Source organism: Lytechinus pictus, chromosome 5, assembly GCF_037042905.1.
Source record: "Lytechinus pictus isolate F3 Inbred chromosome 5, Lp3.0, whole genome shotgun sequence".
Lineage (NCBI taxonomy): Eukaryota > Metazoa > Echinodermata > Echinoidea > Temnopleuroida > Toxopneustidae > Lytechinus > Lytechinus pictus.
This window is the reverse complement of record NC_087249.1, coordinates 22,463,583-22,476,093: the sequence shown is the minus strand read 5'-3', so window position 1 is coordinate 22,476,093 and position 12,511 is coordinate 22,463,583. Positions and strand designations below refer to the sequence as shown.

Genomic DNA, 12,511 nt, shown 5'->3' with positions numbered 1-12,511 from the left:
TAAGAGATGCAGAAAGATGAGGAGGGTGTGTTACAGCACATTTTGGTAAATTTCCCAAATGTACAATTTACCAAAATGTGCTGTAATCTTGTTACGGTATGTTTTGGTATAAGAAGTTTGTAACCAACATGTGCCGACTGTGCAACTATGTCTGACAGGATATATTGTTACCAAAATGTGCTGTTAAAACGTGATGTACCTACTACACTGCCAACACTGGACATTCACCTATACAATATGCACAATTTGGTAACATAACAATTATGGAGTAAAGGTAATTATGGTCCTTTGTTGAAGACAAAGATGATGAAATGTGTGCTGTACAGATGGGGAGGGGTTTGGGCCATGGAACCCCCCCCCCCCCCCATTTTTTCACCAAAAAAAAGGGAAAGAAAAAACAGAAGGGTGAAATATATTATTTTTGGAATATCATGTCAAAATCTGTCACAAAGTTTAACTTCTGTTATGAAAATTGCAAAATTGTTGCTAGCAACAGTTACGCTCAGTGGTGTCATGAGCTGAAAATCTAAAGGGGGACAGCAATAGGCATATAGCAAGATTTCATTTAGAAGCAAAGTGAGTGAGCAAATTTTTTTTTTTTTTTAATGAAAATCTAATTTTGTGATTGTGATATAATTCCAGAAAATTTAACTGTTTATTTATCCTAATTCTTTAATCATAATTATGCTTAAGCCAAGTTCGGTCGGTTGGAAGGGTGGGGGGTCTTTAGGCTGCAGCCTCCTGCGGAAAAAAAAAGTTGTTATATATTTCTGACCTCAAGTGGAAAATCAGATGATGTATGCATTGGCTTTGTAGGTGAAATGGGGATTTAAATTCAACAATATTTTCCCTCGAGGTCTGAGGCCCAACTCTCTTTATTCCACCGTTTTACCTGTACTCTCGATACGGGCAAATTTCAAAGGTCGATGAAAAAAATAAGCACATAAACCTGTATATATATATACTGTATATTTTTTTGTTGTATTTTTGGCTTGTATTGGTTTTGAAGTCACTGTGCCAAATTTTGTGAAAATGACATGGATATCATGGGCTAGTGAGTTTATAGGAAAGTTAAGTTGAGGATTACACTGAATGTGGCAAAGGAGAGGGTAAGGGTGAGGAAGGGGCAGTGGCGTACGCAAAATTTTTGAAAAGTTCTTCACCATAAATTTTAGGTAGTTTGACAAAGCAAGAAAAAAAAAAGTCATCATTTTTTTAAGGGGGGGTTATGGATTCTTAGGGGAAGGGGGTTTGGGCTTTAAAAAAAAGTAAGGGGGTTGAGGTTTGAACACCTGTAACCCCCCCCCCCCCCCCCCCCCCCGCCCTGCGTACATCACTGGGAAGGGGTGACCATCACTATTCAACATGTACAAAACAGGGTCTTCTGACCGATGGTACATCTCTCAGATGGTACATGTACAATGGTGTGCCCCATGTCTGTGCACCTAACAATCTAACTTTAGATTAATAATTTTTTTAATTATTTCACAAAAAATTTCGGTTGGTAATGTTCCCTGTATTCTTATGAGTGTGCCAAAAATCTCATAATTTTTTTTGAGAAATAATATTTTCTTTGAAAAAAATCTTGGCAAGTCATTTTTAGACTGAACAATAAAATCGTGCCCCATGTCTGCATACCCATTCACTTTCCACACGATTCAGGGATTTTGATGAGAAAGGCTGAATTTTGAGGACGTCGCATGAAATGCCCAATTATCATTATTTTGCCATTTTTAGTCAGATTTTTTAATGAATATGTTTCTATGTATTACAAGTGTAAAGTTTGTGGTTGTTGCGTATCTTTTACTGGAATCACGCAAGTGCGCAGAGAAGGGGGATTGTGCAGACTTGGGAACCTTAACCATATACATCTTCCTTTTTTACACTTCTCTCAACAACACACAAATGCATACCATTTTGAATCTCTTTTCCTTCTTTCACACACTGGGAATCTAACATGGCATTATAACGATTTGTGAAAAAATAAAACAAGTGAAAAGATAGTGTATGTTAAATATTTAGAGGAAATCAGACAAGGAATAAGAAAGAAATGGACATTTGAAAATGAGATCGCTATTCAAATCTATGAAAATCATATTCCAAATTAGATTAGATTGTGACAATTGTAAAAAAAATTATGTTTTCCTTTGTGCCTTATCTATCTATAGGGGAGCTGTTGGGTCAGTCATCAAAATACAATGCATATCGATTCAAGTCTTCCTGACATGAAAAATATTCTAGAAAAAGAAAGAAAATTTTGATTCTTGTCACTCCCTGGAGGGGGAGCATCATAGCCCCCTTCAGATTTTGGCCTCGGATCGCGTGACAACGAAAATTGTAGGATGGTAGAGAATGATGCAAAGTTAAAGAGAAATTCCAGTAGTTGCAGTAAACACTGATTTCATGAGAAAGTCTGTAAAACCAGGCTTAATTATCAGTATATCATCGAGGATCTAGATCTGGTACAGTTACATAAACTGAACTTTGTGAAATCTTGAAATCTACGCTGAAAAATGTTCAGACTGAACTTCCCCAACACAGATAAGCGCACGTGGGACAGTGTATAATTATTGCTTTGAGCGTCGGGCCCCGACTCTCTACCCGAATCCTGTGCTTATTTGCTGATTTCTCAGCAATTACACAATTTCTTCCAGAATCCTTTGGCACATGCGCTTTATTTATACAGACACTTTGGTGGTCATTTCATTGGATTCTGTACGAACTCATTTTGATATCGTTACCAAAAGAAGCATTTACCTTTAAAACTAAAAAGAAACAAAATCAGGTATCTGTAATTTCTTTAGAATTTTCATGAAAACCTCATCGATATGCACGTCTGATTCAACAAGTTTTATTCTTCTTCTTTGAAACAATTTGAAATTATTTCAAGGTTGACTTTCTCTTTCATGTTTTTGTTCACCCCATCTATTATCAAAGCTATTGGAATTAGTAAATATTCATCTGTCTGGGACTTTAAAAAGGGAATTACAATACTTTTCTGGACACATTTCTTGTACATCTTACAAACTAGTAGAATATCTCCACCCACATCTTTCTCTTACCCTCAATACCATAACATTACACTAACATTACCTCTTCTACTCTATAATTTCTCTCTTCTCGCATTAAACTATTCATCAGCATGCATACTTCCTATACCAATGAGGCATACAAATACACGATACCAGCCAGAAGTGATTTTTTGCTTGCCTATGTAGGCTGATGAAAGTTGTTTATTTCTTTCACTATGTCCATGTACAAGAAGGACAGCTGAATATTTGATATGTGGTTGGTATTTTTCCAGCAGTTCATTTGAAGTTGTTTGATTTCAATTGTGATGGTCTTTCTGCTTGTGGGTGTGAGGGCGGGTCTGTTCTCTACTTGCTCTGGGACTGGCGGGCACTCTCGCGAAGAGAGGCAGACCTCTTGCGCTTGAGAACGGCATCCCTCTTTTCCTTCTGCCTTTGAGCGAGGAGTTTGGCATACTCGGCGGCTTCAACCTTGTTCCTCTTAGCACGGCGGAGTTTGATGGAAACGTTGTGACGCTTACGTTGAAGACGCTCTGGTGTGATTAGACGCTGGATCTTTGGGGCCTTGTACTTGGTAGTCTTTTGCCCTGGATTTAGAGAATACAGATAAAACCGTATCGATATTATAGAGCATCCCATTCATTTCTAACCAGACCTTGATTATCCAGCCATCATTTATTATCCACATTCCTCTTTTAAAACCAACTTCCCTCAATTTAAATGCCAACTTCCCTAAATGATTCTGCATAAAATTCAACAGAGAGCCTTAAGTTTTTCTTTTTTTTATCATTCATGCATCTCAAATTGAAACCTCATATTTCAAAAAAAGAAGTATTGCTTCGCTTCAAACAACTCCAGAGAGTATGTACATGAGGAAACCAATGATGTGCACACTATTTTTTCACTAATGTGAATCTGACTTGGTCCAACTCTTGGGGAATACATGAGCTTGTTTCATCAAGGAGAAATTGGACTTAGAATAGGCTTTGTCTGAAAGATTAGTACCACATAGGCAAAATGGCCAAGCCTGTCAGAAACTCCTCTTTCCAGATTCCCATTGAATCTTACCATTCTGAGTCCATAATTCTGACGGACGGAAGACAGAAAACTAAAAAGAATCCTGGATTCTCATGTTCCCAAATGAGCCAAATTTAAACACGATTGATTTGTGAACCATAATGATATCATAAGCAGGATTAGCATGTCACAACTCATTTTTCCATCCAATATCGCCAACTCCTGCAAAGGAGGCTGCCATATCATGCACTACACTACTTGTCGGCACAGAGGGCGCTTTACTATAACAAGCAAGTCATATCACAATCAGCTCCATTTAATTTTTCTTGTCTCGTTCAAATAACATGTTGGGCAGAATTAATTTTCAGTGTATTTCTATTTCAGATTTCTGTTTCGAATAAGATATGAATTTTTCATTTTCTTCTTTCCTCATCTTCAATTTGGAAAGATTCTTCATCTACACTGTAACTCACCTCAGAAGTGTTAGTTTGCCAATTACTTTCACCAACTATTATTTGTTTTATTACTTACCTTCCTTCATTGGGAGTGGGCGCCTGACAACGTATTGTCTGACATCATCTTCCTTGGTGAGGTTGAAGAGCTTGCGGATCTTGCCACTACGCTTGGGGCCCAACCTTCGGGGGATGGACTTGTCGGTAAGTCCTGGGATCTCGCCCTCGCCTGTAAAGCAAATTGATGGTCATACTTTAATATTTAGGAAATCTAATACCTTACTGTACCCAGCAGTATAACTAATGCACAGCTTAAATTAATCCAAGCCCATCGAAGGCCAAGGCAATGAATGCCTATTGATTGGCCTCAAATGCCCCTTTCATTAGCCTTGAAGATTTGGTGCACCCTTTACTTTTTCAATTCTGCTTTAATAGAAAGGCAAGTTGTGGAAAAGTTGCTTTTCCCTAAATATATATTTAAAGGGATACTCTGGGCTGGAAATAATATGATTTAAACAGATAAAGAAAAATATAAAAAAACACTGAAAATTTGATCAAAATCGGACAACGAATAACAAAGTTATGGCATTTTAAAGATTCACATTATTCTGGTAAAATAAGTTCTAGGCATGTCTTCATGAATATTCAATGAGCAAATTGATGTCATATCCCCACTTGTTCTTTTGTATTTTATTATATGAAATTAGGTTTAATCAAATTTTTTCTACCAAGAACTGAAAAAATTGGATTGTCAACTGATTTAGTTCATTAGACATTAATTGCTGCAACTCATTTCATTATAGAGGAGACACATTATTCATATATGTATGAAAAAATGAAACAATTATGATTTCATGTAATAACATTAAAAAAAGCAAAGTGGGGATGACATCAGCCCAATTAATAAATATTCATGATGACGTGCATATAACTATTTTCAAAATGGTAAACTTTAAAATTCAATAACATTATTTGTTATCCGATTTTGATGAAATTTTCAGCATTTTGCTCTGTGGATTTTCCTCTATTTATTTAGATATAAATATTTTCAGCACGGAGTGCCCCTTAAAAGGTAGAAGACAGAAGTTGCAGCAAACAATTATTTCATGAGAAAGTCTTTTAATTCAAGGTTAATTGTCAAACTATTATTATACATCTTGATCTGGTACATTGATGTAAACTTATCTTTGTAAAATCGTGAAATCTTAGCTCAAAATCGATAATTCTGATCACTAACACAGAAAAGCACATGTGGGTCAGTGTATTATTATTGCTTCGAAAAATACCCAACATTGGATGGAATTCCGTGCTTATTTTGTTCATTTCTCGACAATTACACATTTTTTTCCTGAGCTGTTTGCCACATATTTTTTATTTATACATACAAACACTTTGGTGGTAATTTCATTGGATTCTGTTCAAACTCATTTTGAGATCGTTACCACAACTGGTATTTGTCTTTTAGGCCTGCTAATATAATAAAAACTAACCTTCAACTTTTGATTTTTTAATCAACCCAACCTAACCTGAGCACAAAACATAGCACAAGGCCACTTCCCAACAATCCTCTCATTGTGTCATATAAATGGCATTCAAGGTTAGCATTTCTAATAAGCTTCATCACAAGTTAGATTTGGGATAAACTCCTCTTTTAATTTTGTGTTTGTCATTAGAAGTGTTTGAGTACTGAACTTCAAATTCGGTCTGTTGATTGACTTCAATAGAACATACAAAGAAAAAAAACACAGGGTATCTAAGTTAAAGTTTCCAACTTCTATACAGTGCGTCCCAGAAAAAACGAAACCGAGATTTAGCGATGATTTATCATCACTTAATCACAAATACAATAGACAAATGACCTATCAATGTAAAGCTTAGAATCTCCTCTTTCATCTGATATTACTTAGATTATTCCTCATTCACGAATGAGTGAGCAAAAACAATTTGAAGAAAGGATACCAAAAACTCATTTGGCGGGGGGTATCTGAATTGTAAAAAGAAAATCACATGCCTAAAAAGTTCAATATCTGCTCTTTAATTTGATACCTTGATCACAAAAAATGGTCAAGAAGTAAAAAAGTTATGCTCCCTCGAAACAATGCTTGTATTTCCATAATTTCATTAAATAAACGTGTTTTCACCGGTTTCCCACAGAAGCTATCGCATGGTTAACAAAAGACTTCATGCATGGCTGATCGTCAACAAAACGGAGTGTCGAGTGAGTTTGAACGCTAGCCTGTATGAATTTATTGAAATTCAAGCCTTATTTCAAATAACCCGAACTTTCTTTTTTCTTGACCATTTTCTGTAATTGAGGTATCAAATTAAAGAGCAGATATTGAACCTTTTAGAAATGTGGTTTTCTTTTTGAAACCCAGATACAGCCCGCCAAATGACTTTTTGGTATCCCCTCTTCAAATTGTTTTTGCTCACTCATGCATGAATGAGAAATAATCTAAGTAATTTCAGATGAAAGAGGAGATTCTAAGCTTTACAATGGTAGGTCATTTGTCTATTGTATTTATGATTAAATTATGATAAATCATCGATAAATCTCGGTTTCGTTTTTTGTGGGACGCACTGTATATTATACTTTGCTTGGATTTAACAGACGATTTGGTTACCTACCCTTCTTGATGACGACCAAGTTGAGAACAGAGAGGTTAGAATCTACAATGCAGCCACGGACAGACTTGCGCTTGCGCTCTCCCTTTCTCCTTGGACGATAGCAGGAGTGGCCCTTGCTGAGGAGAAGACGTACACGTCCATTGGTCAGGATACCTTGCTTCATGGGGAAACCTTGCTTGTCATTTCCTCCACTGATGCGCACAATATAGCCCTGAAAGACAGTGACCGATCATGCACAACATTTAAAGGTCAACAAGGCTGTGTAAACAGTTATATAGTCATGTGATGAGGAAATGTTCGCACAACATATGAACATACATGTAGCTGAACACGAAGACCAATACAAGTTTGATTCAGAATATCAACACGGAACCGGTGAAGAGCTCAAGTATCCCCCCCCCCCCCCCCCCCCCCCCCCCGGAAATGAATAAACTGTTAGAATAAGAAATAACAAAACGAGATCACCTTTTCAAGATCACATTTTCAATCTGGCTTTTCATAATCTCCTTAAGGTCTAGGCAAACAATATGTCAGGCCTGAGAAAATGATGTTGACATTCCACAAGGCAATGTTCACTTAATTCAAAGCTCTTTTTTAGACCAGATTGTTCAAAATGTATGTTTATATACTTCCCATATAAGAATTTACTTGGGCAGAATTACCTATATCTCATTGCATGAAAAAATAGTCCAGATCTTGAGAATGCCATAAAAATAAAATCATATAAACAGGTAAAAAGAAAGGAACTCACCTTCCACTCATCTCCAAGAGACTCAGCGCTCATCTCATGGGCCATACGCTTGTCATAGAATGCCCTCAGCTTGTGCTCATCATCGACCTCGATGAGCTTCTGGGTGCCCACAGCTGGATAGCTTATATTCAGCTGAAAATGATAAGTTTTCAGAAAACTTTATGCAATATATATCAAACCACCAACATAAAATGCATTATAATCATTCAAAGTCAATAATATTTTGAGGTACAAATTCTCTTAACCCATTAAGGATGCCTACATCATCATCTATAGCAAGTCCTAGAGTTTTGGCTTGTTCTATGGATTCATCAACATTTTATTTCATTTCATTTAGAGCAATATGTGCAATACCAAACACCATAAAGTGAGTTTTATTTATTTTAAACCACTGACTAAATTTCAACAATTCAATGTTCATAATATGGTTCATATTATGATATTCCTAATGTTACTGTTTTTTGCAAAAATATTTGTCATTGGCAAATAAAATAGTACATAGAACTTGCATATTACTATTGCATTGAGTTCTAGATCACATGCATACATAGCTACAATTATACAAAAATTGCATTTAATAGAAGCGACAAATGCAAGGGAAATTCTTCAGGATAATGTTAATGTTTTTCCATTAAAGATGTAAAAGTAAAGACGACAAGTAAAGATCATCCAGTAGAAAAGATGAGAAAAGTCAGGTGGTACCGTGGTGAGATTATTTATGTGCAGATGGAAAAGGAACGAAGGAATTTTATTTAGGACATATTGAGTGCGCGTGCGACAGTTAAGTGACTGAAGTCGTTTCCTGAACGCATGAAAACATACAATTTTGGAGAAGAGTGGGCGATTTGTTTTTCAGTAGATCTAGATCTGTTCAGATAGTACAATTTTTGCTTGCAGGCATAATTTAAATTTTGGGATGGCAGGTGATCTTTCCAGCTTGTTGTAAACGGTCAGTAGAGGTGCACGGCCAATATGGGAGACCGTCTCCCGTGAGACAGATTATCTCCAATATCAGAGACTTTTGTAAAGAATTTGGGTATCCAATTTCAGAGACAGTCTCCAGTTTGGAAGACCGATTTCCTTTGTTTACATTTGCAGCAAAACGAATTGGAGTCTCCCATTTTGGCCATGCGCTTCTACCCACGGTCGGGGAAGTGCCGTGTAAATTTTGGGTAAATTCCTGAAGCTAGCCAGCAAATTTACCCAAAACTTACCTGACCGTTTACAACAAGCTGATCTTCCCTGCTTATTAGGTGACAGATTCTCTCAAATTTTCAAGTCAAGATCCTTCTTTCAACGACCCCCACAGATACACATTACAATGCGGTGCGCGCAGAGAAGGGGCACTGCCATGCATGCCACGAGGCGAGGGCGAGGCATGACTGAGCTACACAGACTTACTCACTTAGTCAGGCTGTGTCAGCATTGAAATTACTTTGTTTTGGAGCCATTTAAAAAAAAATTGAGAGCCATTTTTTGTCTTTTACCAGTAGACTAGAAGCGCTGGTACAAAAATTGGGATTGTCCCAGAAAACAAGGATATGAGATTGTCCTTGTTTATGGGGACGTGTTTTTTTTCACTAACCCCTGGCCCTGCGGGACATAGACAGAAATTACCGGGATTGAGAGTGCTAAAAATAGATTCAGTGACCTCAATTCCATTCCCACAGTTCAGTCTATTTTTCATAACTTGCCGTCTTCCAATAATCTTGTTATGAAACCTGATATGTTTACATTGACAAGCTCACTCAATTAAAGTCGGCATTTGACAGGTGAATCAACTTGAATTCTTGTGTGGAGCTCTGACTTGATAACTAAGTCTGTGACAGTCCCTGTAAGGACGATCCCAATTTTCTGACCAGCACCTCTACTGTTTACATTAATGCCAGACATGCCAGAAGTTAAGTGCAATGGCTCTGGCCAGAGCCATTGTACTTGGCCAGACATGCCAGAAGTTAAGTGCAATGGCTCTGGCCAGAGCCATTGCACTTAACTTCTGGCATGTCTGGCATTAATAACATTGTCGTTGATAGAACCAGGCACAGGACACATGGTCAGCGGGCGGGAGCCCAGGGGCTTACGGTGTATTTGACCATACTCACGGGACTAGCGTGATTTATGGTCTAAATATTTCTCCAAATAAATTTTGAAAACAGAAGTTATGCACTTACCACGATTATATAGATGAAGGTCTAACGAGTGGCAGTTTCCTGACATCGAGGCACAGACTGGAACCTCAAAAAAATGAAAAGTTCTCTCCTACCCCCGTCTCGATCGGCCATTTTTGTTATGAATCGTAACAAAATGGCCGATCGAGACTGGGGTAGAAGGAGAGAACTTTTCGTTTTTTGAGGTTCCAGTCTGAGCCCCGATGTCAGGAAACTGCCACTCGTTAGACCTTCACCCAAATAATCGTGGTAAGTGTATAATTTCTGTTTTCACAATACATTTGGAGAAATATTTAGACCATAAATCACACTAGTTCCGTGAGTATGGTCAAATACACGGTAAGCCCCTGGGCTCCCGACCGCTGTGCGGGCGGAGCACCCTGGGCAGTAGAGGCGCACGGCCAATATGGGAGACTCTCTCCAATAGGGGAGACAATCTCCCACATTGGAGACTTGCTTTGCAAAAGGACAAAAGAAACACCACCAACAAAAGCACAATTTTTTCCACCCAAAATTTTGTCTCACTGAGGTCAGATGCCCATTTGTTTTGTGTGTGATTGACAACAAAAATCCTTATCAAAACAAAAGTAGACGGTGAATTTTTAAAGTAGACAGTGAAAAGGGGTAATTTTTCATGAGGAATCTGCTTATCACATTTTTATTTGCCGCCAAGGTAATCCTTTTGCAGCAAATGTAAACAAAGGAAATTGGTCTCCAAAACTGGAGACTGTCTCTGAAATTGGATACCCAAATTCTTTACACAAGTCTCTGATATTGGAGATAATCTCCCACATTGGAGACAGTCTCCAATATTGGCCATGCGCCTCTACTGCTGGGTTAGGTCAGACATTGAATCCACCAGTCACAAACATGACAGAGTCAGACTCAGAGAGTCACAACGAAGGTCACTCACTCAGTCACACACACATCACACAACTCAGTCACATTTGATTCACTGCACACCTAGCTTGGAGGCTGCTGGGGAGTAAGTCATCTACTCTACATAAGCCTAGGCTTACTCCCCATTGAAGCCTGGGACGCTTAGGCATAGTCATGCACATACGGCCACAAAACCTGAAACTTTCGCCCCTGAGATTTCTACTTTCCCTCTAAAAGATCTAGGACCTAGCCCTAAATCATGTAGGCCCTACATGGGATTCAACTTCATTTCCGACATTTCTGCGATATCGATTTCATTTTTAAAGAATTCATTAAAAAAACTAGAAAAATGTTCGCCAAGCGGAAGACAAAGAAATCAAGATGGCGACGTAAACATGGCCGTAAGCTCTTCCCATCTTTTCATAACATTTTTCTCGTTTTTTTAATGAATTCTTCTTTAAAAATGTCTCAATGTATTTTTTATGTCGAACTGTCTCAGACTCAGTCCTGTTCACTGTTCACAAGACAAAAATATGCCAGCATTTTTTTAAAGGAAATATCTACGTCTCTGAAAGAATCCGCCACATGAGAAGCACATGATCCTAACTCAATTTTCATTGTTAATGTTTTTATTATGCGTCGTTACTTCTCCCTTTTTTTCGTATGATTGACGGTCTGCGGGTTTGAGAATGAACCCGCAACCCGCGATCGGGGGCATACCGGCAGGTTAACCCGTACGGCAACGGGTGCGGGTTACAACATTAATGCAATGACACAGATTTGAATCAGTATCATCATTAGATCTACATGTATATCAACGTGAGCGACTATTCTCCGAGTTTATGATTTCATGAATCATGAACAGGAAGAACAGCAATATCCCGCTGCAAATGCAATGCAGCACACGTCCAATCGTGCGCCCAGTACGAAACGTCTGTTCATTCGACTGCGATAGGGTGTAAAATCCATTTAATCTAGATACTGTAGGTACAAAATCACAGTTTTACTTCATTTCTTGGGAATCATATAGGACATAAGATTATGTTATTAAATATATTTGTCAGATTGGGAAAGAAGTATGAATGTTAGAGTTCATTTCATTTACCTTCATCTTGATTGTTGCCTACAAGAACGTAGACATTGCATGAAAAGAAAGATTAGTCTTGCACACAGCCTAGCCGTATTAAATTTTGTATGTTACTAGCCTATCTTTCAGGCACGCTAGGCTTGGAACCGAAGTTATGCTGAGCCATGCATAGAGATATAATTATATACTAATAACGTTATACATCTCTATGTGCTGAGCGCATACCACTTTTCTGTGGCGCTCACTTTTCTGTGTTAGTTTCCCGCAGTGACGTATAGATGGGAGAGGGGGAGCGTGAGGCGCCCCTCCCCCCCAAAAAAAAAAAAAAATTACGACCAAGAAAAAGGAAAGGAAGAGTGAAGGGTGAAATATTATTCTCTAAATCATGTCAAAATCTATCACAAAATTTGATTTTTGTAATGATGGTGGTGGAGATTTTTTTTTACCTGATTGCTTAGAAAGCACGAGTGTTTGTAAGCAAGCAACCAAAACAGGGGCCG

General features: G+C 38.0%; 1 protein-coding gene across 1 annotated transcript; it reads right to left on the bottom strand.

The window, feature by feature from the left end:
* Nucleotides 1–3,195: 3,195 nt before the first annotated feature.
* Nucleotides 3,196–12,138, bottom strand: LOC129262266 (small ribosomal subunit protein eS6-like). The gene is made up of 5 exons (XM_064100044.1): nt 12,030–12,138; nt 7,878–8,009; nt 7,127–7,337; nt 4,578–4,727; nt 3,196–3,616 (listed from the first exon to the last, which is right to left on the bottom strand). The coding sequence occupies exons 1-5, from the start codon at nt 12,033–12,035 to the stop codon at nt 3,378–3,380; spliced, it is 738 nt and encodes a 245-aa protein (XP_063956114.1). The 5' UTR covers nt 12,036–12,138; the 3' UTR covers nt 3,196–3,377.
* Between the last annotated feature and the right edge of the window lie 373 nt (nt 12,139–12,511).